General features: G+C 49.2%; 1 protein-coding gene across 5 annotated transcripts in view; it reads left to right on the top strand.

Annotated features, from left to right (window-relative positions):
- DUSP8 (dual specificity phosphatase 8) overlaps window positions 1-25,580 on the top strand; it is an 89,666-nt gene that overhangs the window by 41,349 nt on the left and 22,737 nt on the right. The window contains exon 1 of one of the 5 annotated variants that reach the window (XM_006265870.4): window positions 21,570-21,815. The exons of the other annotated variants lie outside the window; for them this stretch is intronic. Coding sequence (XP_006265932.1) covers window positions 21,698-21,815 — 118 coding nt within the window. The 5' untranslated portion in view covers window positions 21,570-21,697. Of the gene's footprint in view, window positions 1-21,569; window positions 21,816-25,580 lie in introns of those variants that run through there. 5 annotated transcript variants of the gene reach the window in all.

The following is a 25,580-nucleotide window of genomic DNA, read 5'->3' as shown; positions in this document are numbered from 1 at the left end:
AGATGGGAATGCCGGTGCCCCCCCTGCAAGCACCGGCTGATTGCTGCACTCACTGCAGCTGCTTTTGGGAGTGGCTGCAGCGATCAGCCGGTGCTTGCTCCTAGAAGCAGCTGCAGCGATTGGCTGCAGTGATTGGCTGTTGCAGGACATGCCAACTCTCTGGTGCCACACATGTGCATTTAGAACAGGGAGAGTCACTTCTGGAGGCAAGTACCTCTTGCCAGGTCTTCTGCTAGTCACCTCACAGAAGCCACCTAAGGTCTTCTCAGCTCTGATATTGTGCATGGACTTTGGGTTTCCCCTTTTACCTGTCCCCAGAAAAACTAACTGCATTTGCTCTTCCCTTGGCTTGTTTCCTGATGCCACACACTCTGCAAGTGCCAAACTGGGAAGGTGGGCAGAACAAGGGAAGAATGGAAGTATAACTAAGCCTTGTGCTAACAGACTTCTTTGGTTATAGCTGGGTTGTATTTCTGGATGCTAAAACTGGTTTTCCCCCCTAACTCCCCATGTATGAAAGCACCAGTGGCTGGGTTGTGAGCCTGATTTTTCTTTTTCTTTTTCTTTTTTCTCTCTCTCTTTTTTTTTGATTCTCAACCAGGGTGCCTTTTGAAATCCTTCAAGGATGATGTGGGGTACCATGTGATGTTAGCACTGTCAGGTGCACAGACACAATTGACAAGTTAAGCCCAGGGATTTCAAATAGGAATCCGTAGCACTGAAAACTTTCTGACCTATTATGATATCTGAGTTTTTTGCAACGGAAGAAATTCTCTATTATTTCTCCATAGTCAAAAAAACCGAAACAAAACAAACAAAAACAAGTGAAAACTAAGAGCTGGTGTTGTATGAGCAGGATCCCAAATCTAAAAAGTCTGAGAACCACTGCTCTAGAGCTTTCCCTGCCCTGGGATGATGACTGTTTCATGTTTGGGTGATGTGTTTTTGGGCAGCATGGGCAAAGTTTGGCCCTAGACATCCCCAGCTCCAAGCCCATGTCATCTCACTCTTTCTCTGCTCTTTGAAAACAATTGGTGTGTTCAACTGCTAGGGTTAGTCACAATGATGACCAACTGCCCTGTTTTCAAGCAGGCCTTTATCTGCCTAGACCAGGTGCCCAGTGGTGTTTAAAACATGCTAAATAAATCCTGCTCACGGGTTTCTAAGCCCTCCCTCCCCACTCCTCCTCTCTTCCCTTGTCATTTTCCCTGTGTAGAAGAAGCCCTCAAAGAGCAATCCCAGCCAGCACAGGAGGGAGTATGTTCCCAGAAGTGGCTGGTAATTGCTTTGCTGAGGTTTTGGCAAAATCTCCTGTGCTACTTTCATTGTGGCGTCATGAGCTGCACACCCTGGAGCCTGCCGATTTGCTAATGGGAAATACAGACCGCTAATGTGCGGGAAAAAAGGAACCGAAATGTAGAACACTGGGTCATGGCTGCTGAGTTTTATATGGAAACCATGACTCAAAAAACACTGCTGAAAACATTTAGAGGGTGACTGAGCACACTTTCTAACACACGCAGTTTCCTCCTTCCTGTAACGTGGGCAGCAGCCAGCTATTTTAGACCCAAATTGTGCAGCTCTTGGGAGGTCTGAGGGGGACGCACATGCTAGGCCAGATTCTGATCCCATGCCACAGTAAATGGGGCGATGCTGCTGAAGTTGGTGATGTCATCCCCTTGCAAATCTGGTGCAAAGGGAAGCAGTTTCAGGCCCCTTTTTCCTGCTTCCATACAAAGTTTTTGGTGGCTTGCTAAGACTGCAGAAGCACATGGAAGTATTGACTCAAATTCTGATCTGGCTTAGGTTGGCAGTAGTCCAAAGTCAGTCCACTGAAATCAGTGGGCGTACATATGCTAGTACACATGAGATAAGCAAGTCCTTGTCTGTATGGGATATGTAATGTGATTGTTTTGGGGATGGCTTTTTCATCTTATCCACATCCTATTGTCCTCAGCACAGGTTTTGGGGGTCAGTGCTGCAAGAGGCTTTGCAAGCTCTGTTTTCTGCAAAGCCCAGTTTTGTGGCCAGGGTATTGAACTTCATCTCAAAGTCTGAGTCAGTTCCCAGCTCCACTGCAGGTTGCCAGTGTGATCTTGGACAAGTTGCTTCATTTTTGCCCTAGTGTCCTTTTTCTATCCACCTTGTCCCTCCTAGGTTTTAAGCTCCTAAGGCCAGAGATGGTCTTAATATGTGTTTTGCACAGTGCCTTGAACAATGCACCCCAGTCTGCTTTATTATTATTATTCCATCTTTAGCCAGCCAGCTTCCAAGAAACTGAGAAAGTAGACCTCCAGAGAGACTGTCATGCTCTGGGACATCTGAGGACAGACATCTGAAGGAAAGCATACTTTGAAGCCTTCTCATAGCAGGAGTTCTTGGGCCCACCTTGGTGGTGGTGGTAGTGGTGGTGGTTGTTGTAGTAGCAGTGTGCATGAATCTGGACAGCCAGGTTAAAGGCGTATGAAGCCAAGACTTTCTAAACTGACTAATGCAGGGGTGGGCAAAATATGGCCCGTGGGCTGGATCCAGCCTGTGGGGCCCCTAAAAAAAATTTAGAAAATTAATATTTATCTGCCCTTGGTTCCTGTCAAAAATTACAGGAACCAAGGGCAGTAGGACCCAAGGGAAGCCTGGTGGGCTCCCACAACAGCAGGGCCTGCCCAGCCCTGGCCCAGCCCCCCCAGCTGGAAGCCTCAGGAGGGGCTTCTGGCCTGGGAGCACATGGCTGCCCCAGTGGTGCCAGCACCTCAGGTAAGGGGGAAGGGCAGGGGAGGACCCTGGGCAGAGAAGGAGCCTGGGGAGAAGTGGCCCGGGAGAAGCTGAGTGCGGGTAGGGGGGAAAGTGTCCCCTTGCCCACCCTATGGCCGGCAGCCTGTGCTCCATCCACTCGCAACCTGTGTGGGGCTGCTTGTGCCTGCTCCGGACAGCCCCACGGGCGGCGAGAGGCTGCATCAGGGAGCACTGGCCATGGGGCGGGTGAGGGACTGCTTTTCCTCGTGCTCGGCTTTTCTCCAGACTCCTTCCCAGCATGGAAGAAAGCGGCCCCTCCCCTGCCCTGTGGCCGGCACTGCAGCTGCTCGCAGCCCACACGGGGCTGTCCGGAGCAGGCACAGGCAGCCCCACATGGGCTGCGAGCGGCTGCAGCGCTGGCCACGGGGGGAGCGAGGGGCAGCTCCCCTGCCCCCCTCACTCAGCACCACCTTGTAACCTGGCCCCACTGCCAGCCTGGTGTGGGCGAGGGGCCGCTTTTTCCCCATGCTCAGCACCAGCTTCTTCCCTGCCGGCAAGCAGGGGGTCAGGGCTGTGCGCTGTTCCCTCCTGCCTGTACCGCAGGGCTGGGGGGCACTGGGTGTGAGTGGGTGCGGGAGCCATTGGGAACATGGGTCCTGCACCGGTGTCCCAGGGCCAGTGCCAGCAGAGCCCAGAGCAGGGTGGCAGGAATGCAGGGTCCTAGCTGCAGGGGCTGTATGGAGCCGGGCCAGCTCCCCCCTCTCCTTGCTGGTGCAGCCTAGCTCCACAGGCCCCTGCCAGCCTGTGCCCCACTTTGGGCTGCACCGGTGCTGGCCCTGGGATATTGGTCCCAAGATGGCGACCAGGGGTGGGGCTACTCATGCGGCCCTCAACAGCCTGCCAAAACTGGGTAAGCAGCCCTCTGCTTGAAATAGCTGCCCGCCCCTGGACTAATGGTTCTGGCTGTCTCCATTTTTGGGTGGGTTCAGCATTAAGAAGGAGGGGTTTTTTGCTTGTTTGTTTTTTCAGGTGGGTGCTGAAGACTCTTTGGGGCCTCTTCCAGAAGAGCACCCAAAAGCACTAGTCAGATTGGGAATCTTGGCTCATGAACCTTGTTCTGTGATGCTCAAAAAGTCGGTGCAGTCGTTCTACCCTGTGATGGCTGTGTTCTTCCTTTGCTAGGGAGAAAGAAGTCGTTCCCACCCTTTTCACTGCCATGGCTTAAAGTTGTAGCAAAATAGATTTAGATTAGAGATCAAGAAAAACTTCTTCACTGTTAGAACAGTGAGGCAGTGGAACAGACTGCCTAGGGAGGCAGTGGACTCTCCATCACTGGAGGTGTTCAAAAAAAAAAAAAAAAAAAAAAGAGGACTGGACAGCTACTGATCGGGGATTATCTAGGCATAGCTGTGCCTATCTTCTACTATGGGTATTTCCCATGTTTCTGGGCTTTGCTGATTGCCACATGAGGTGGGAAGGGAATTGTTCCCCCCCCACCAATTCTACATGTGTTTAGGGTTTGGTTTTGTATTTAAGCCTGCCTCAGAAGCATTGGGTGTTGGCTGCAGTCAAGGCTGGAGATTGTGACTGGCATATGCCAGTGCTTCTGCTGGGACTTAAAGCCAGAGGTTCCCAGCTCGGGGTCAGACCAGTTGGCATATTTGGGGTCAAGAAAGAATTTGACCTCATAGTCAGATTGGTATGGACTGTGGGGGGTTGTGTCTTCCTCTGTAGTGGGGAATGTGGCTTTCTTCCTGGGATCTCTTGAGCATATGTTAACGTTGACAACCTTTGTAGAAGCAGAATGTTGACCACCATGGTCCCGTTCCCCCGCACGTACACTTTACCTGTGGCAGGTTAGAGAGCTGCGTCTTGTGTTTGTGTCAGGGTTGACTGTATTTTTGCTAAGACATTAAACAATGGATTTGTACAGGATGGTTTAGGTAGGCATGATCCTGCCTCAAGCAGGATCAACCTAGGGGGTTGGACTAGGTGACCTATGGAAGTCCTTTCCAGCCCTGTTTCTCTGTGGTTCTGTAGCAGGTTGATCCTGATGCTAGAGCAATGGTCTTCAACCTGTGGTCCACGGACCCCTGGGGGTCAGCAGACTATGTGTAAAGGGTCCATGAAAGATGACTATGAATCAAAAGTATGTGACGACCCACACTTATAATTCCGAGACGTCTGTGTCTCCATTTGAAATTTCGAAAGAGGTCTGTCTGCATCTCCATTTGAAATTTTTTAGGGGTCTGCAAATGAAAAAAGGTTGAAAACCACTAGTGAGCTTTCTGCTGACTTACAGCTGCACTCTGAAGGAAGTTACATGATGATGCATGAGCTGGAACTCTCAGAAGCCCTGGTGACTTCATCCTGACCTGTTCATTCTCCTCCTCCAACAAGTGCAAGAGTTCTTAAAAACAGAGGAAAGGATGGTGTCCGCTCCCCAACCCATTTGATCAGATCCAGAGTAACTCGGCCTAAATCCCAGCAGCACAAGCCCGAAGGGAAAGGTGTCTTGTAGAGGAGCTGACTTGTCCTTCACCTTTTGGTCCAAAGTACAAATTCTGGTATTAGAAGCCAGATCTGTCTCTGGTCCCTTTCTGCACCTGACTTAAAGGCCATGCCATGACTAAAGGCCAGTGGACATCTCCTTGGAGTGGTGGTATTTTGTTTCACAGCTTGTGGGGAGATGAGGGAAACCCAGTGGAGAGCTTTCCAAAGCACTGCTCATCAGTCTAAACCCGGGGTGTCAAACTAGTCCAGCCTTGTGGGTCAGATGAGCATCCCTGAACTGGGAGTGAGCCCTTGTGGAGTGGCCACGGAACTGGGTCCAGCCCATGCACTGAGCACAGCACACACCAGCCCCAAGGGCTGGCATGGGGAGTGGGCTGCCCAGGACAGGGAGACTGTATGCAGCCCACCCCCAGGTCCCCTGTACCAGGTCTAGCCTGTGTACTGCAAGGAGTGTATGTTCCATACCAGCCCTGGGATCTGTGTGCCCAGCAGGCCCCAGGGCTAGCACCTGGGCTGGATGTGGCACTGCATGTGGCACAGGGGCTGGGTTGCAGGCTGCATTTGGTGCTGTGGAGCGAGCACTGTGATGCCTTCAGTGCATGTGACTTGGGTTCCATCCTATGTGCCACATGCAGTATGTAGGCTGGGGCTGGTTTATGGGGTCAGTCCAGTGACCCACAAGATGGATCTGGCCCGTGGTCTGTGTGTTTAACATCCCTGGTCCAAAACTTGCCTATGCTGTGAATTTTGGCAATTGATTGGTGGCTTGTCCCAGCTGACTGAAATCATAGACATACAAACAGGGATGGAAGGGACCTGGACCCCCCTGCCTGAAGCAGAGTCATCCCATCCCAGACCAGGAACTGTTTTACCCAAACATGGATAAGCAGTTTGTCCATCTTCACTCAAGGTCCAGAGGATGGTTTGCCCTTGTACACCTTGCTCCAGTTCCAGGCAGAGGTTACTTCCATCAGGACAAATGAGAGTTTTTCTTGTCTGCCCTAGGAGTGTGTGAGTGCAGCTTTACTGGGGACTGTAACCAAGGCAAATCTGCAGGGTTGGCAGCTTCTACCCTCAGTCTGTTTCACACAGTTCTCATGGGTTTGGGTTTTCTGAGATGAAACAAGAAACCTGAAAGTCAAATTGGTGGTTGTTTTTCTGTTTCAAGATGCACAGGCTGAGCAGTTAAACTCATGGCACTTGAGATTACCCTAGAAGAAGAATGGGGAAATTGGTGCAATTCCTGTGAAGCACCAAAACCTTTTGTTTTCTGCATTTGTGGCTGGAATTTCCGGGTGGCTGATGCTGATGAAATCTGATGGCTAATGAAGTCTGCCATAATATCTTGCACAGAGAGGAATTCCCAGTCATAAAGAAAGCCCTTTTTGCTTTCAAATAGCATGTTCTAGTGGCTAGGACAAGGAATCGAACCCAGGAGTCTTGGTTGTGCTGCCTTTGGTGAGTCTTTCCCTCTCTGTGCCTTGTTTCCCTGTGCTGTAGAAATTCAGCACCCTGCCCTGGTGGTACTGATAACTGTCCCAACTGATCCTTCAGCCCCAGTCAGCTGCATGGAAGGGCACTGAACATACAGGCACCTCATAGGGGCAGATGGACAGGAAAGGAAGAAGGTAAGGGGACAGAGGGCAGGAGTTTGTCAAGAATAAACACATCAGCAGCAAGGTAACCAAATGGGTTTGGGGGAAGGGAAAGAATCGGTGTCAATTATTCCCAGTGATGGAAATCATCATTGTCGTCTTGTTGTCTCCCCTCCCCATCCCCCCCTTTTTTAAGTATAAATAGTGCTGCTTGCTGCCCTTCATCTGTGGGAGCAGAAAGCCCATTGATTTATATGGTTTTCCTGACATCACATGAAGTGGTGGAAAACTGAATGGAGCCAACATTTTTCCTGCATTATGTAATGCCCCCTCCCTCCCTCCCTCCCAGCCACGCTTTGCTATTCCTGCAGGAGCCTGACTGTTCTTTAACCTTTGTTTATTCCAGCACAAACCCTTTGCTTTTCAAAAAAAAAAAAAAAAAGTCTCCCTCTTTTAAATTAATCGTTATTTATTTATGAAGCAGCAACAGCAGCCTGGCTCCACCAGCCCTGACGGCTTCTGGAGATGGGCTCTTGGACTGGAGAGCTCAATGCTCTCAGTGCTGCTGCTGTGATGTGCTTGGGCAGAAGGGTGTAGGTTGTCCTTAGGAGAACTAGTCTCCCATTCTCAAGCCCAGAACTTGGGGGAGCTCCCATGACTCCCTTTATCTCCAGGGCATGGCATATGTGTATCCATGCTGCCCCACAGACTGTTCTGCCTCGGTCTTGCATCTCCCTTACCCCAAATCATAGAGCCGAGCATCATGTTCTAATGTAACACTGAACAACCTTCCTGAGGTTGGGTCTAGAGTGACTTACCTGGCCAGGGAAGCAGATGCACAGCTCATTGGGCAACTTGGCTACTGTTTCCCAACTGCACTGTAAGCGTGGGGTGGGCTTATGAATTATTCTTCTTCCCTGGACCCCTGCTACAGCAGTGGGGAGAAGTGTATTGCTGCAAGCCTCTGTATAGATGCTGCATCAAAGTAAAAAGTGACATATGCTGCTACAGATTTATGCTGGGTCCAAGAAAAATAAAACAAAATGCTTAACAAGCAGTCTGGATGGCAAAGCTTCCCCTGGTACGCCCAGGAATGGTGGAGAGCCGTGGCCCTAGTAGGGAAGAAGAGGGAGGGACAGTGCATCAATGTGGCTCTTGATTTTTTTGGGGCGCAGGCACTCATACTGTAGCAATGGGGTGCCAGATAAAGGAGTGGTGTGCAGCCTGCTTCCAGCAGCTGGAGCATGCACTCATGCAAACCCCTTTTGCAGACAGCTTCATGCAGAGGGAGAAGCCAGGCCAGGTTCAACAGTGCCTTGTACCTATCTGCCTTACAGCTACTGGTCAAGGGTCTTCACACATAGCCTGTGGCCAAGATAGATGGCTCTAGACAGAGAGCACATCTGTGCCCCCTCTGGGATGAGAGGAGCAATGGCTTGTTTTGCTTTTTATTTATTTATTTTTTTTAAGGGAGGAGCAATTCTTGCACACTAACCTGAAATAGGCCCCTCGCTTGCTTTCTGAACTCAAGTCATGAGCTTTTCATCTGGCTCCGATGTGTGAGATCATCCCCAACCCTTCCCCCCCACTCTGTTTTGTACCAGTTCTTCAAGGAATGTTTAAATTTTCCAGTCCTGTTCTTTCTAAATTTGGAGCGTCTGTTTACTCCCAGGATTCGGAAAGAATTTAACAATATCATCGGTGAGAAATCCCTCCCAGCCCCTCCCTCCACCCTCTTCATCCTCCCTCCAAGCACTTCAGCAACCAGACTGGCCTTGACAGAATTGGCGAGGGTCCCAGACCACGTACACTCTAGTGGGACTGTAGCAAGGCAAAATGTTAGGTAGGAAGGAGCAGTATAAGTGTCAACTCCCCCACCCCTTTTATTTACTTTATTTATTTATTTTATTTGCTTCCTGCAAATATATAAATAAAATATATAGGAGAAGTCTTCTGGCATCCCTATGGTGTATGAGCAGCCTTGGAAGTGCGTCTTCATGCCCCTTTTGACAAGACAGTCTTTAGGTTGGGCCTTTTGATCCTTCCCTTTTTAGCCATGCTGCTGAAGAAGTGCCTGTTCCCAGCAGGATATCTACAGCTGACTGGACCCTAATTTTGTTGAAGGTATGTGAGCAAAAGAGTGGATTTAGGAGAATTAGTGGGCATGATTTACTGAGAGTTTCAAGGACCTTTTTGCTGAAGTCCTTTCCCAGAGGTGCTTATGGAAGCTCTCTGGTACTAGGAGCTGGCTAAGAGGCAGGTAACAAAGGCTGGCCATTCATTCTTTCTTTCCCATCTTTTTCTCATACCTCTACACCACATTTGACCATTATGTTACACATGCTTGTGCTCATTTATTGCACTTTGCAAGGTCTTTCATTATACATGTGCCTTCAAACAGCAGGCATTGCAGCAGGTGTTGCATAGTCTGAGACTCTGTGCCACAGTCACCGATGGTTGAACCAATGGTATAGCCCTGCTTCATTAGTTCCTCAGAGCATCCATCTCCAGTGCATAGGCAGTTGAGACATCACCACTTTTTTGCCATGGTCTGTCAGCCCCTGGTGGTAAAGACTTGGCTGCTGGAATGTCCATTTTTTTGCTGTCAGGTATTTTCTTCAGCCTCTCATTCCACATCTGTAGTTGTCTCCTTGGGTTTGGTGTCAAGAGGTTGGGCGCTGGTGGGGAAGCTCATGCGTGACTTCAGGCGTTTGTGTGCTGCGGGATGGTTGTACAGTGGGTGTCTCACATTTTCAGTTTGTCTTGATCGTTCTGTCTTTCTGGCCACTGCTCTTCTGATGTCGGGCAGAGTGATACCAAGCAGAAGGTACACACTGTTTTAGGCTGGTAGGCTTCAGACTTCCTATGATGCATCAGCAGCTTTCATTCAGAATGGGGTCAAGGTGCTTCTTTACCATGGCAAAGGTAACTGTGCAGAGAGGTCCCAAGTTGGCACGGGGTATAAAAACCAAAAAAACCAGGACTGTTGTGGGGTTGGCCATGTTGGCAGATGGTATATGAGTTTCAGGTATAGGCAAGCCCACAGAGGACTGGGGAACTTCAGAGGGGGCACTATTAAAGCCACATGAACTGGCAGCACAGGAGCAGCTGAAATCTAATGGGAATTCTCATTGGAAGGGAGAGCCTGAATTGCTCATACCTTTGCTTGGCTCAAAGTTACTTGCAACTGATCCAGAGAAAATGAGCTGGGACAGCTCAGTGAGAACCTCTGCTCAGTGTGCTCTGCTGAAAGCCAGCCAAATGTTAGGTTGGTAATCAACATGTTGAAAATATTATCCCATCTCTATGTGTAATTCATTGGACACTTTCCACTAACACAACACATTCATTGATAGTTGCTCTGTTTTAAAAACAGGTTTGGCTAAAATAAGAGGTCCAAGGAGTGCTGACAGAGAGAACCAGACATAGGGAAAGATGGCCATGTGTGGGGAAAGTGAAGAGGCTGGGACTTCTTAAGAGGCGATGAATAAGAAAGGGCATGCTAGAGGCAAGCAAAAGGACGAACGGGACAGAACTGAGAACAAGGCACTTCTGTATACCCATTCTTGTAATGCAAGACGAAGGGGGCAGCCGGTGACTCGAGACTTTAAAATAGAAATTACACTTTTTATTCAAAAACCCACAACATTCATTGTCATGGCTTTTACCAAAGAGAAGAGCTTAGCAGGAATCAAAACTGGCATCAAGGTATTTTTATAGACCCAGTTAGACTAGGTAGAGAGAGAACCCCTTATTGCTCAGGGTGTAAGCTGGAAGTTGACTGATGGGGGCTGAAAGGGAAGTTTCCCAGAGGGCAGGTTATTTCCTAATTGTCTATCATGGGACACTAGCACTTTCAACTGAAGCATGTAGTGTTTGTTCCACTCTTGAGTATAGTAGGCAGATTTCTTTTCTTGCCTGCGATCCAGACAACATGTTAAATAGCAACTGGCTGGACTGTGCCATCAGCCCTGAGATCTTTCAGATTCCCTGGACAGTTCTCTTTTGTGTGAGCTCCATATGGCAAGATACCTGGGTCCCTGCACCAGGTGCTCTGCAGTTTTGGCAAGTGTGTACATGCACATGTGCACACCTCTGCTAGCTAGCTGCTGTGGCTGGCAGCAGCCTGTGAATGGGGCAGCTCTGTTATGGGATAAATGGAGGCGGAGGGTGCCCCAGTAACAATAGAAATCAGTTCCAGCCTTCAGGTGGTGTCACTGACTTTCTGAAAAGCGTGATAGTTCAGACCAAAGACATGGCTCTGTTGCATGGATTTGCTAGAAAGTCTCTTTATTCAGCTGGCAGAGCATTTGCCCAAGATGCCCAGGGCACTGGGATTCAAGTTTTTATCTGTAATTTGCCAATTAATTGGCAGATAAGGGTCCCTGGTGGTGTAGCCTGCAGCTGTGCCATGCAGGGTCAGTTTTGTAAGATCTCGTAAGTGAGGCAGGGAAGAGGCTGCATTGGCACGCGGGTGGAAGATCTCAAAGCTAAATCCAGACTGTGAATCAGCAAGTGGCACTCTTCTACAGTCTATGGCAGCATCAAACTGGTGTTCCAGCTGGAGGGCATTATGCTGCTGGAAGCAGTGGGTTTCCACTTGTGGTCATTAATGGTCCCATGGCAGTTGTCACAAAAAAAAACTATTTTAAATTTCATTTCATGGCTGAATTCCAGCTTGAGTAATTATGTTTCTGCCAGCCTGCCTTTCCCTGCATGGTTTTAATAGGATGCAGTATTCCTCTTCCTGTTGTGAACAGTTGTAGCGCCTTCTTGCCATGACTGCTAATTGCCTGCGGCGTTCTGCTCCAGCCATGCTCTGCAGGTGGGTGAAGTGAGCTCTCTCTGCAGACAGCCTGCAGAATGGTTTGGAATCCCCCCAAAAGGGGAGTGCATTAGTGCTGTGGCTGCGGTGAGGTGGCTGGGGTGAGATGTTCCAGTTGTGAAACAAGGCCCTGTTGTACAAGAAGACCATCCTTGCTCCAGAGAGCTAGCTAAGCTATTGCATCAAAAATGTTTGTTCAGTTACGATTGTAGCAGAAGGGAGGCTGTGAATCCAGATCAGTTTTCTGAAAGCAGAACTATGTTTCCCCAAACCTACACAGAAAGCTATCCAGCTCCATATGAGCCCCAAGGCACCCTGTGTCAGCCTTCAGACTCCATATTAATATCACAGCATGCTTTCCCTGGCTTGCTTTCACCTTAAAGTTGGCTCTGGTGCTCCAAAGTAGATCCAAGGTAGTATTGTTGATAGGCATGAATCTATACAGCCATATGTTTAAGAAAAATAAGGAGATCATTCAGACCACTGAGCAGGAGCCTCTGTTTTATCTAGTGATTTCTTTAAGCACTTTCTATACCAGATTCTTAGCTAGTGCCAATCAGCATGCCTCTGTTGAAACTGCTTCCAATTTGCCATCAACCTGCATGTTGTGATGGGATTTACACTGGCCCAAAGTGGGTACAGCGTGTTGCTGTTCTGATTGGGTTACATTTTGCACACACTTTGCGCAAGGTGTGGGACGATGGTGAATCCAGCCTTTGAAATGGATCTGCTCCAAAGGTGGCGCAATGCATTTTTAGATGAGCACAGGTCTTTCCCTCTCAGTGGGATATCAGACTTTTTTTTTCCTTTAGGGAAAAAAATGTTTGTTCCAAGCCAAATCCATTCCAAATCCATGAGTCAGTCAAGAACTATAAGTGGCCCTATTACTGGCAAACATCCTCTACCCCAACCTGGGGCTTCAGATGTTTCCAAATCATTTGGCAAGCATCCTACGTGCAGGCCCAAGCCTAGAGGCATGGGGTTGGGATGCCCCCAAGTTTCGCTTGCCCTCAGCTGTCTGGCCACAGGAGCAAGCTTGGGAGGAATCTCCTGTTTCCATAAAGTGAGCATAAAGCCAAGATATTCCCACTGAAGCAGCAAGTGGAAGGTTTACTATATATTACCTCTGCAGGTACTAACCGGTGCCAGAAAAACAGTTATCCCCAGTGACTAGGAAAATCGCCTTAGTGGTCACAGTTTTTCCCCTGCTAGGTAAGTATAGGTCAGAGAGCTACCAGATAAATACGTCTGTCACTGTTTACTGCACCTTAAAGCTCAAGCATCGGGCAGTTTACAGCTGAGGTCCTGCCACAGAGAGCACCTTCTGAGTGTCCGGACACATGTAGCTGTTCCCAGTGATGGCTTTTTCAAGAGGGAAAGATGCTGTTTGTGAGTAGGCTTTACCTCTGCAACACCCGGGCATTATCAGAGAAGAGCCAACATCAGGAGTGTTAGGACTGTGCTGTTGTACATGTTGAAGTACTCTAGAATTGGAATAATTGCCTTTGTCCAATAGTTATTATTGTCTCATCTGCATTGAAGTGAGAAGCAGCAAGCTTTTTGACAGAATGGAGGCCTGCCAGCGCTGTGCTAAGTGGATTGAAATGTCACCTCTTTCCAGGGCAGTGTCTTTCCCTGCCTTTGTCCTCTGCGGGGGTGTTATTTTGTTCTCCTCTGACAATCGTGACAGATATCCCTATGCCTCCCCCCACCCCAAACTATGCTTCCTTTCTCCAGCAGCTGGAGAGTGCTGCTGTCCTACAGGCTGTGTTCAGTCAAGGCACTGGCCCTTTCTGCTGTGATAACAGCATCTGGAAAAATATATGCCCATGTGTTAAAGTGTTCAGCCTATTTTCTAGTAATCGAGTGCTCCATGGTAATCTAATTGTACTGTGGTGCAGGCTGACTGTCCAAGGCACTTAGAGTTACCAGCCCCTGTTCTCCCCTCAATGACAGCCATGCATCTCCCTTTCAAGTCCCACTACTTCCTCCTGAGCCAATTTTGAAAGTTGCAGCCCTCTGCATTTGTGGATGTCTCTCTCCTGGAGCATGTGCCTGTAGGCCCAGTCAAGCAGATCCTCAGTTGAAGTAAACGTGGTATAGATCTCTGCCAGAATTGCACCAGGCCTGGCTAGCATGCACCCTCGGAGTGCAACTGCACCAGCTCTCATGAGCCAAGGCCAAGCTCTGGCAAACCTCAGGAAGCCTGTATTCCTCAGCGAGGGTGACTTGCATTCCAGCCTCTGAGAAGAAAGGAGCTGCAGCCTTCCCCTGCCTCAAAGTGTGTTTCGAGCAGTGGTTCTTAATTAGAGCAACTCCTGGACAGCTGCTCTAATTAAAATGCCTCAACGTCATGTGTATTAAGCATCCTGCATTTCAAAGTGTCTGTGGGAGCATTTTAACTAGGGCTCATTCAAGTCAGTTAATCAAGCCTGCCTTGACACGTTCTAATTGGAACAACTCACCAGGGTATGTGTATATGCTTGTGAATATAGGTGTGACTATGGCAATCCTGATCAAACTATGGATCATGTAACAACACACTGGCCTGTATACAGATTTGACAGTGACATTGCAGAGATGCATTCCCTTTCCTTAAGAGAACATTAGACTGGTTAACTAACCTTAAACTGGACTTATAATTGTTGCTCCAAGTCAGCCATATGAAAGAAGAAGAACATAGGTGTCAGTTGTAGATACCACCTCACCTTGCCTCACTGGATGGTTTGACACGGTTGACCTCTCAGAGTGCCTATGTTTGGGGGGGGGGGGGAACCAGCAGCAGTGTTGCTTTCTTCTTAGCCGTTCCTGGACATTTGACTTTTCAGAAGGGTCAAATATCCAGAACTCTACTTAAGCTCAGTAAAGAGTGGTGACTATGCAGCACTTTTTTAAAAAATCAGCCCATTTTATTTAGGCCTCCAAGCATGGATGTGGAGTTGTAATGGTAGGGATCTGTATTTTGACTGTTATTGTCTCACTGGCCAATCGCCTTTCCTCCCATGCACAACTGTGCTCATGTCTGAAACAGAGGAGCTGCTTTCTTCACTGCAGCAAAATCCTGAGAGTGCCTCAACCTGGCCACAGGAGAGGATCTGTGGCACTGACTGCTGCTGTGTTGGATGAGCGTAGGCTGTTTGGAAATGGACATCACCTAGGCTGGCATTACTGGAAGGTTCTACATTGTCTTACCACCCCATCACCACTCTGGGGTGTGACTAAACCTAGTTGCATTCTGTCCTGATCAAAGCTGAACTGGGTGGGGGTTGGAGAATGACGTCCAAATCCCCCCTGTGTATGCACGGAAGGATTTGTTGTAGTCTATGCAGGCTGAGGTGTAGCATCCTGGTAGTGCTTCCACCCCTTCTCACCACACCCCAGCCCTACATTGGAAGCTGTCAGTGTCTTTGCTCTTTCTGAGAAGAAAAGAGTCAACTCTGCTTCACTGGGAGGGTTAAGCCAGGTCACATATGTGTGAGCTGACTGTATTCCAGCCCCATGTTCTAAATGTCCCTGTTTAGTAATGCTGTCATCAGAGGACTTGTTTTCCTGATTCTATAATTACTCTGTGGAGCTTTTACCTCCCTCAGGCTGCATTTTTAACAATTGGACCCTGAACAGGAGATGAGGGGGGCAGAGTGAAAAAAGGGAGGGGATGATAGGGTTCTTGTTGCCAAGACTTACAAAACCATCATGTCATTTCATGTTGCATTTCTGGAAAGCGGAAGGAAGGAAACTTTTCCAGTAAGAAATCCTGATAGACAGGAACCTGTGCCCAGTTATGATTTCCTTCCTTTGGAGAAGACTAGCTTCCCCTCCTCCACATCCCCTTTTCCTGAGGCCCTTGTCTCTGTGTGAAAGGTCTGCAACTGCAATTATTTTAAAGTCCCTATTCTGGGTGGGGTGGGGAGGAAAGGCTGGACCAACCCCAGCTGGGTTGCTGCTATGCTGTAGGTACAGTCATCATGCATGTAAGTGCTGGAGAGGAGCTCTTTGCTCCTCAGTGCTGCAGACATCTTGGCCCAGTTTCCTCCTAGGCGTAATGCTGCTGATTTCAGTGGAGCTGCAGCAAAGAAGATTTGCAGCCTTCCTGATTAGCATTTACTGTGGGGATGGCTGTTGATCTTGCCTGGAAGACCCAACTAGGATTGGAGCCCTGTTTGACTTGGCAGAGGGCACGTGTATAGGGGCTGGCTGCCCCTGCTGCAAAGAAGATAGTCTAAATAAGCAAGCTGGGTAAAGGGTGGGAGTAATGAGGAATTATTTCTCCCCCCAGAAGAACTGAGGCACTGAGAAATTAAAGGCTTTGCCTAAGGTCACAAAGGAAGTCTGGAGCAGGGACAAAGATTGGAGCCAAATGTCTTGAATCCCAGCCCAGTGATTTCACCACCAACCTATCCTAACTCTCTGTGCTTCCATCACCTCCCTGGGACGGATGGATTCCTTTTGCCACTGCCCTTCCTCTTTGAGAAGAAGCTCCTTCCCCTGATATTGCTTAGCAGCTCTCAGCACTCTTTATTTAAGTCGGGAGAAACCGGTGGGTGAGACATCCCATCTCTGAAGATGCTTGAAGTGAGATTTTGACAGAATGCTGAGATATGTGCCAGGGGGAATGACCCAGGACAAGCTACCGCAAGAACTTTCTTCCAACGGAGGAGAATCTCTTCTGACCCGTTTGTGTGCAGAACAGGCTGCTGTGGGTGGTCCACATGAGAAACAGTGTCTTTGCTGGGGAAATGTCTCTTCCCCTTCCTTCTACCCAAACTGGTGCCAAGAGGAACAGGGAACCCTGCAGGAGCCAGACCTGGAAGGAAGGGGCAATTCTACAAGGGCTCTCTGCGTGTGGATGGGTGGGCTGCAGATGGTATTTCTATGTGGGAGGAATTTTCATCTGGAATTGGAGTTCATTACTGTTTCTGGTGAAGAGGGGTTTTGTTGCCTGCTGCATGCACATGTCATTCAGGCGAGGGTGGGTGCAGATGTAGGGCTTTTCTAAAGAATCCTGCCTGGGGCTAGAGTTGCCAGCATCATGCAGAGACCAGCCAGAGCTGCCCCATCCATGCTGGCCTAAACCAAAAACCAAATTCATCCTGCGGGAACTTGGTAGCACAGAAATAACTCTTCTTTGGGATCTCGCAGGCACAAGGGAGCCAGTTTCCCACCAGTAAATTAGTGAGTAGCAAAGGAAGACGAACGCATTCTTAGCTTTGAAGGCTGTTATGACCACAAAGCGCAGTGCTGGCTGTAGAATTTCACCCAGTAATTCCTCTAGTTAAGTTAGAGTTACTCATGGACAATACAGATTGTCCAGGCAGTGCCACAATCACCAGTTGTGTAATAGTGGTCCTATTCAAACCATGTATGCAAGCGTGTTGTTGGAACTGGTTGCAGCAGAGTTGCCCCTGGTGTGAATGTGGCATGGCTTTGCTTTGCAGCATTCGGGGGGGGACCTTGGAACTTGGCTGTTCAACAGTCCCCCAGGCAACCTGTGCCTCATGGTGAAATCCTTTTTTATGTTGCTTCTCAACAGTGTTGTGAACAAGTCCCCTGTCACGTTTGCAAGCGTAGAGGGAGGACCACGCAACGGCAGTACAGTATCTGTTTTTTGGCCTTTGCCCACTGATGTCATGCTTCTTCAGAAGAGAGTGCAATGTATAGGACTGAGTTCCAAAGCATTGTTCTGGGTTTGAACACTGATTTTTTTTTTTTTTTTCTTCCCCCTTCCTCCCCCTGCCCCCCCACCTCGTTAGAGCATGCTTTGAATTTTATCCAACCTCTGACCCACATCTGATAATAATCAAACCATATTTGTTACAATAACAAGCCCCACTAGAACACTGGCTCCACTCAGGGCCGGGAGGGATGGGGGAGCTTGTTTAATAACCATGACTTCATCTCATGTGATGTCACGTTAAGGAAAAACACAGAAGTCACCTGTATCTAACTCAACCTTGGGTGTTCTTTTGTTTTCCTAACTTGTAAAGCTTCAGGGTTTCAGCAGCACAATGTGTCCTGTCCAGATGCTCTAATCCCGAGCGTTTTTTATGGAAGTCTGGGTACAGATCAATAAACCTTGAAAGAGGTGCTGAGACTAAAGAGTATGGAGTACGAAAGGGGGAAATTGCTTCTATCACAAAAGAGAAGGAATCGGGCTCCTGATCCCATCTCTGACTAGAGTCATCTTTGATGATTCATGAATCAAGCCCTATTATGAGTGAGAACTGGCTATTTGTACTGTAACTTTTTCACTATGTTGCCAATGACAAGTGTTGTCTGAGGGGTGTAATTCGGTCCTGCCCAACCTGCAAGTGCACTGAAGGACCTGGTTGCAGCAGAGTTGTCCTCCAGCATAGATAAGGCATGTCTCTGCTTTGCAGCACTAATGAGACCTTGACACTCCCAGATCCCTTGGTATAAAACACCAAAAAAACCCTCAAAAACCCAAGGGAGCACATGTGGCTCCTCCAGTAGACTTTACAAGAGCAGAGGGTGTCTTGCAGAAAGGAGAGGCAGTGGCTCAGGAGAGAGAGAGTCTTTCACTTCTACGTTGGTAGTTTGACTCTGCTGCAGATTGTGAGTGACTGTAGGCCTGTGTGAAGCAGCTAGTATTCGCTTCAGATTTGGCCAGTTTGGGGGACAGTGATTTGATTTGGATGACTCTCCAAATCAGCCAGGTCAGGCCCATTCTCCACCCCTCTTCCAGCCTGGCAATGGCTAGCCCAGATCCTGGCACTTGGGGGACTCAGCGGATGCTGCCAGGGAGGGAGCGATTCCCACTGCCCCCCATTGCCCCATGCTGTGTGGGGGGCTCTGCACAAGCCCCCAGCCCCCTCACAGGTGACCTGCCCAGGCCAGTTCTGGCCCTTTAAGAAACCCTCCCCCCCAGACTTGCCACTCCTGCTGGCAGGGGGTGATCCCTGCTGCCCCCCACTGCCCTGTGCCACGTGGAGGGCTCTCCATGAGCCCCAGAAGCCCAGAGGCCACTGCAGGAGCAGTGAGTCCCGGGGCTTTTTTTTCTTAAAGGGCCAGAGCTGGCCTGGGCAGACCACCCATGGGGGGCTGGGGAAGTGGGAGGTGGGGTCAGGGGGCTTGTGCAGAGCCCCCGATGCAGTGGGGGCAGCAGGGATCGCCCACTGCCTGGCAGGACCCAGTGAGCACCAGGGCTTTTTTTTTTTTTTAAGTACTGAGCTGGGGTGGGCGTGTCAGCCATGGGGGAGCGGGGGTGTTGAGGGAGCTGGCACAGGTCCTCCCGTGGTCCCCTCCCCGCTCCCCCAGCTCCGCTCCCCCACCCCCTGCTTACTAGCTCAGAGTCAGCTACAGCTCCCTGTTGCAGCCACTGGGGACTGTCCAAATCATCAAAGCTCTCCGAATCTTTTCCGAAGTTTTGGAGAGCTCTGAATCAATTTGGACCTTTAATTGGTCCCCTGATTCAGTTCAGATTCAGAGATTCAGCCACCAAATCAGACCAAATCTTCTCCGAATCGAATCACTACCCAAAGCTTCACGCAGCCCTAGTAAATTGTAGTCCATGTGACTTCTGTGGTCTCTGTGCAGGGCCTTGTGAATGAGTGACTGTATTGCTTGAAAATACCACCAGACCTGACCCTCATCGGAGTCTTTGTGGATGGTCCATTGCCAGCCTTGGTACAAAAACCAAGAACGAGATGGGGGAGGTTAGGGCCCTGGCCTTAGACTTGAGGGATTGAATTCAAGTCCCTTCTCTGCCACAGGCTTGTGTGATCTGATGCAATTCTCTCTCTCTGCCTCATGTTTGCCATCTGTAAAATGGACATAATTTTACTTCTCCGCATCTCAGAGGTGGTGTGAGAATGAATGAATGTGTTAAAGATTGTGAGGTTTGTATGTGTTAGGGTGATGGGGACCATAGAGTACCATAGAAAGAACCATGTGATAATGTGAACTGGTTTGCCCCCTCAGCCCTAGCTTTAACTTCCATTAGATGGAGGGATCTTTGCAGGTCAGCTGGGCAAGACCAGCTGCCATTATATTGTTGTGGGACTGAAGTGAGCACTCTGGGGTCTTGCACTATTCTCAGTCCAACATGAACGTGTCTCACTGTAGTATTTTAGGATCTAAAGAAATGGGAATGTGGAAGAATTATGGACTGGGGCTACCTAGCCTACAGATGTCCCTGGAATCTGTTTCTGTGCCTTTTTTCTTGCAGTCAGGGCTTTCCAGTTGTAGAAGTCTGTTGCAGAGCAGGGACTTGAATTCAGGTTTCCCCAAGTCCTTAGCTTAGTGCCCCAGGCCATCCTTCCTGTAGGCAATCCTTGCCTCTTGGAACGTACTGTACAAAAAAGACTTCTCACAGATGTTTAGCCCATCCTGCCATGACCAGCCCTTGCCCCATATACTTCCCCACAGGACAACAAGGAAAAGACCCATTTCCATCTCTTTCTCTATTGCTGCCTTGAGGCCCATCTGTCCTGCAAAAACCCACCTCCTTTGTGAAAGATGAACTTCAAGGCTGAATCCTCTGGGCAGGATTTCCTATTGCCTTTCACCATGGGCTGTCATTTGCGCTGACTACTCATTGCAGACAACATAAAATTGGACCCATTAACTTTAGTGGCAGCTGATAGGCTCTCAGGATTGGGTCCCCTGTGCAACTGGACAGGATCCCTGAATACTTCAGGACTTCCAGTAGCCATTAGCTCCCTCCTGGACCTCTTCCTGTGGGCTTGAAGCTGCAGTCTGTTCCTTAGGACTTCCAAGGGAGGTCTGAACATAGGGTAGTGCCAGCATCAGGCTTTGGAGGGCTTGTGATAAAATCAGCATGGCTAATTACAAGAACTTGTTTTCCTCTGTATGAGGCATAACTCCTACTTGTTTTATATGCTGACACTCGAGCAGAAAGCCAACTCGTTAAACAGACAACCAGGAGATTTTCTTGCTTCTTTTCATCGTGGAGAGCACTTGGGGCAGAAGAAAGGTTTCTTGCAGCCAGAAGTAATAGCAGTTTTCTTAGCACTTGCATTGGTGCTTGGATACCAAGGTGATGAATGCCTTATCATTGCATTAGAGCAGTGAATCTCAACTGGGGTGTCGTGGCACCCTGGGGTGCCTTGAGATCCTTTTGAGAGTGTTGTGGGGTGCTGCATGATGTTATCACTGTTTCACAAGATAAACCCAGTGATGTCAACCAGGAATCCATAGTGTTAAAAACTTTCTGATCTGGTATGGTCTTCCTCAGTTCTTTGCAACAGAAGGATTGCTCTAATATTTTTCTGTAGCCAAAAAACAAATGAGAAGTAAGAGCTGGCATTCTCTGAGGGGTGCCTTGAGTTTAGTGAGATGTACCTTGAGTAAAAAGGTTGAGATCCACTCCGTTAGATAGGAAGTGCCATACTGTCTACCTCCAAACCATTGTTCAAGCCTCAGCTGCTCTAAGCACACTGTGCTTGGTGCAAGTGTAGCAAAGGTCTTGTTGCCTGAAGCACCTTGTGCCTTCAGGGACCTGTCTGTCTTGCATCACCATCCAGGCAGCAATTGTTTGAGAGGGAATAGGGTTAAAGGGAGGAGAAAAATAGGCTGTTGCCCCTTTAAGCAGCTCAGCGAGCCATATGTCAGTCGTGTAGCCCATGAGTTAAACTGCGTGTCTGTGTGCTGAGTAAGGAATGCGGTTGCATGCCTGACCCGTTAGCTATGACTGCTCCTTGGTGGATCAGCAGGGCTCTTGCTCATGTGCTGAGCTCATTCAGGCTCGCTGGAGCCGGAGCTGCGCACACACAGGGAGGGAGAGGAGAGGCAAGAGGCAGGCAGCTGTGCTGGGGAAGGGTTTTAAAAGCTCTTCCCCTCTCCTTCGCCCCTTTTTCATTTTTCCTGAAATCTGGATTTGGGGGTGGGAGGGGGGGGGGGGGCTTTTAGGCTCCTTTTGGGGTTTTTTTGTTTTTTGGGTTTTTTTGTGAGAGAGGAAGGAGGGAGGTGGCTTTTTTTTTTTTTTTGGCCCGCCAGCTGTTGTTTTGCTAGGGCAAGAGGTGGCTCTGTGAGACGTAACCCAGCTGCCTGGATGCCTTTGGATGTGATGATCGCACCTCCTGAGGACCAGTTCTGGACAGACATGCACGAGGGGCAGATGAAGCTGAAAATCAGGGTGCGGAGGATGAAGGAGAGCAGGGATATGCGAGGTTGGTCAGCCGGCTTGCTTCCTCAGGGTGGGGGTGTGGAGAGAATGGGAACAAGGGGCGATGGCTCTGCCTGCCCCCGTGTTTTGCACTGCAGAGAGAGAGGCTGACTTTACTGCACAGCTGATGGGTGAGCGGTCCCCTGTGGTGTGCAGCGCAGACGGGGCAGGCTGCTTGCTTCTTTCAGGCATCTAGATGAAAGAAGGCGAGCAGTACTTTTGGATCAGGAGGGGAAGGTCAGGAATTTGCATCCTTCTGCAATTCCAGAGAGCTGTTTCAGAGCATCTAGCCTGATTCAGCAGAGTGCAGCAAAGGCAGATGTGAGGTCTTGAACCACAGGACAGCAGCTCCTTGCTTGAAGAAGCAAGTGAGATGCTGCTGGTGCAGAGCTCCCTGACTGCAAGAGGAAAATAAATGATGAGGCTAGCCTTAGGAATTGGCAGTCGGCTGGATCCCCCCTTTGTTACAAGAGTATGCACCCTTCCAGCTTCCCTCTAGAAACCAGGTGTGCTGCCAAGTGAATGGGACTAACCAGGTTGGGACCAAACACTGCTCAGTTAGGCAAGTTGGAGGTGCCAAGCAGAAGCGCTCAAAGGAGGAAAGCTCTGAGGGTTTTTCTGTTCTTACATAACCCACACTCTCACTTCAGCGGGACACAGGGGAGGTACAAGATTCTTGTGGACCTCTCTGTACATGAAGCTGCTTCATGCACTGGGCATCCAGGGGAAACACTGTCAGCTGTCATCTGCCCATGAGGCAAAGATTGTGTGTGGGGTGGGGGGGCTTCCCGCAGAAGAAAACGGCTGAGAATAAGGCACTGAAAGCACCAGCAGTAAGAAAGCAATGCTTTTGCTTCTGCCCAGCCATGACCAGATAACCACTGTCATTGTTTTACTTCTCTCTGGTGAGATTACACCACCTCCACCCATGAAAAGGTGACTTTTCAGAAAAGTCTCACAGGACTAGTTCTGCAGTACTAGAGGAAGGGAGAAAAAAGGGGGAAATGATACAGAGCAGCTTAAAATATGCCCAGCTGAGAATGACCTAGTTTGCCAAATGCTTGTATTAAGAAACTTCCCCTCCACCACCACTTAAAATGGGAATCTGCTAAAAGTGTTTGACGGGTTTTTGTGGCATGAGCCACATAACCCAGTGATGGTGTCATTAGTAATAAGTCACTCGTGGAAATGACACATTTTTCTTTACTTAGAACAAGTATGGCTGGTCAAGAGCAGGCAGTCACCAGAGGAAAATCAGGACCAGCAACTTCAGGGGCTGTTTCTGTGGGGTTTTTCCATCTCTTTCTTTAAGGAAATACCAAAAGCCCCTGTGGCCAGATTAAAAAGGGGCAGGCAACTGGAGTCGCCTGCATTTTGGGCATCTGGAAAGAACTTACCAGGTCAGCCAGTGGTGGCAGGTGGTCAAGGATTGGGCAGGATAACCAAGGCAAACTGGAGACAGATGGGTGGGAGCAGTTTGGGATGGGAGGAGGCGACTGTTGGAGAAATGGGGAATGCACCTAAGTCAGAATGGGGCTGATTCATCTGCTTCTCACTCACAACCTAGAAGAGGGAGTCTGCCACAGAGTGATGAAATCGGTCAATGTTGCCAAACCAAGAGAGAGTCAGAGGAAAGTTGGGGGCAGAGGAGGAGAGGTGTAAAAAGAAAAGGGTTGTGTGTGTACACACACACACACACACACACACACACACACACACATTAAAAGGCACTGAGATTTGGGATGACAAGGAGCATAGGGGAAAGATGTAATGGTGCATGTTTCTCAATGCTGCAATAAGGGGAGAAGAGTGAAAGAAAACCTAAATAGAGGTTTCCTGTGCTCAGGGGCTGTAGAATCCCTAACACACAGAGCAGTCTGGGAAGACCCTTCAGGACTGTCCTCAGCAGCAGTAAAAGCCATGTGAGCACTTGACTTTGCAGAGGCAATAAACCCAAATAAGAGGCACTTAATTCTAGCCCCTGCATGTGGGATGAGTGAATCCACATCTGGATATGCTGAGCAGTTCTGGCCATGTCTGATTTGCAGAAAGGGACCCTGGAGAAGAATCGAGTGTCCACCAGAGGGCGAGTTGACCAGGCTGAGAGGAGCATTGGATCTTTTATTAGGGAAAGAGAGAAACCAGAGCAGACCTTTACTGAATTATAGAAAAGGTAGCTGAAAAGCACATATTTCTCCTACAGCTGCCTGTCTGCCTCAGTCCTGACTTACAGCAATCCTTTGCTGGCCCAAGTCTGAGCCAAGGCTACTACTTCAAATGCTGCTGAACTCTGCTAGCATAGTAAGTGGGGATATGACACGGACAAGGTACAGCTAACTGGTCTAAACAGGGTCTTTTGTGCTTGAATTTCAGCAGGAAGCTGGGGCCAAGGTGTGAGAGGGGTGGCATTCTGTGAAAACAAAGGGCTATACATGGGACAGCCTCCGGCAGTGGAGAAATACTGAGAATGGCAGCAGTGGGAAAACTCCAAAACTTCCCAAAGAGCAGGAAGCTCTGACAAAGCCCAGGAAACTTCCCAACGCATGATGAGTAAGGGTGTCGGTAAATGCTATTTCATCATCTGGCTCCAATGCCCATACACATGGGTTGCCCTCAAGTAATAGAGGAGTCAGATCTAGGGGTGGGAGGTCAGTGCAGCAATGAGGGATTTTCCCAGTGGCTCAGCGGTGCTTTATTGTATGAATGCAGCTCTCTGCGTGTCTCCTTGTTTCTGCCTCGATCCAAAGGAGTCGTGAGCAATGTGTCTAGTCCTGTCATCGGGAGACCCAGGTGCATTTTGCCAAGACTAAATATGAGACGAGAAAGGGGCTGATGTTTTTTTAGGAGCTAGATCTCTCAGTCCTTATCCAGCCTGTGTTCAAGCCAAACTCCCATTGCTTCGTGGTATGATTCAGGTCCCAGATAAGCGATATACTTAGGCACGTACCTTGTGTAAGGAGTGCATTTCTCTGTACTCGGTGTGCTCAATGGGACTCACCTCCATGGGCAGTGCCCACAACCCTCTCTCACTGAGACGCTGACCCTTACCTTTGCTTCTCATTACTCAAAAGCAAGCTCGTCATGTGCTGAGCTCTGCCATGAATATCACCAGCCCCATCGGAGGTGATACATTTGCTGCTGAGGCTGCCAAGCAGCTCTGGAATGCCAGGCACAGCTCTGAGCACAGAGGCTTTAAATGGAGACATCACAGAGGCTCGGGCACTGAGAGCTGTTTCCCTGCTGAGGGGTGGGAGATCTGAGAGCAGATGGCCATACGTAACCCTGGATTGGAAGCCAGCCCCAGCAGGGGAGAGGGAGAGCCATATTAGCCTAATTGTCTATGAGGCTACACTTGACTTGTGCGCTCGACTGCATGTGCCACTGTACTTTCCTATGTGTTGCTGAGGGAGCATCTCTGAAACCTCTGCATGTTTTAGTGAGACCTGTGTGTGGCAGACCCTGAAGGAGAGAAGCCCACTGTGATAATGTGCTTTTCTTCCTCAAATGCTGGAGGCATTGGCAGTCTGGGAGTGTGCATGTCCCAGAGCAGATGCACTTAAGCACCTCCAGGCACAGACTGCATCGATTTATACAGGCTTTAGACCTGCGCCATGCTGTGTCAAACCAGCAGGTGGGGCTTTAAGCTGCAGCACAGGCTCCAGCACCTGTCTTTAAGGCAGGTATTGTGACAACATCAGGAAGGTGACTGTAGCAGCAGCTGCAGTTAAACAGCAGTTCCAGGATGGGTGCAAACCAGCTGCCACCTGTC

This window comes from Alligator mississippiensis, chromosome 2, assembly GCF_030867095.1.
Source record: "Alligator mississippiensis isolate rAllMis1 chromosome 2, rAllMis1, whole genome shotgun sequence".
Lineage (NCBI taxonomy): Eukaryota > Metazoa > Chordata > Crocodylia > Alligatoridae > Alligator > Alligator mississippiensis.
This window is presented reverse-complemented; position numbering and strand designations above follow the sequence as displayed.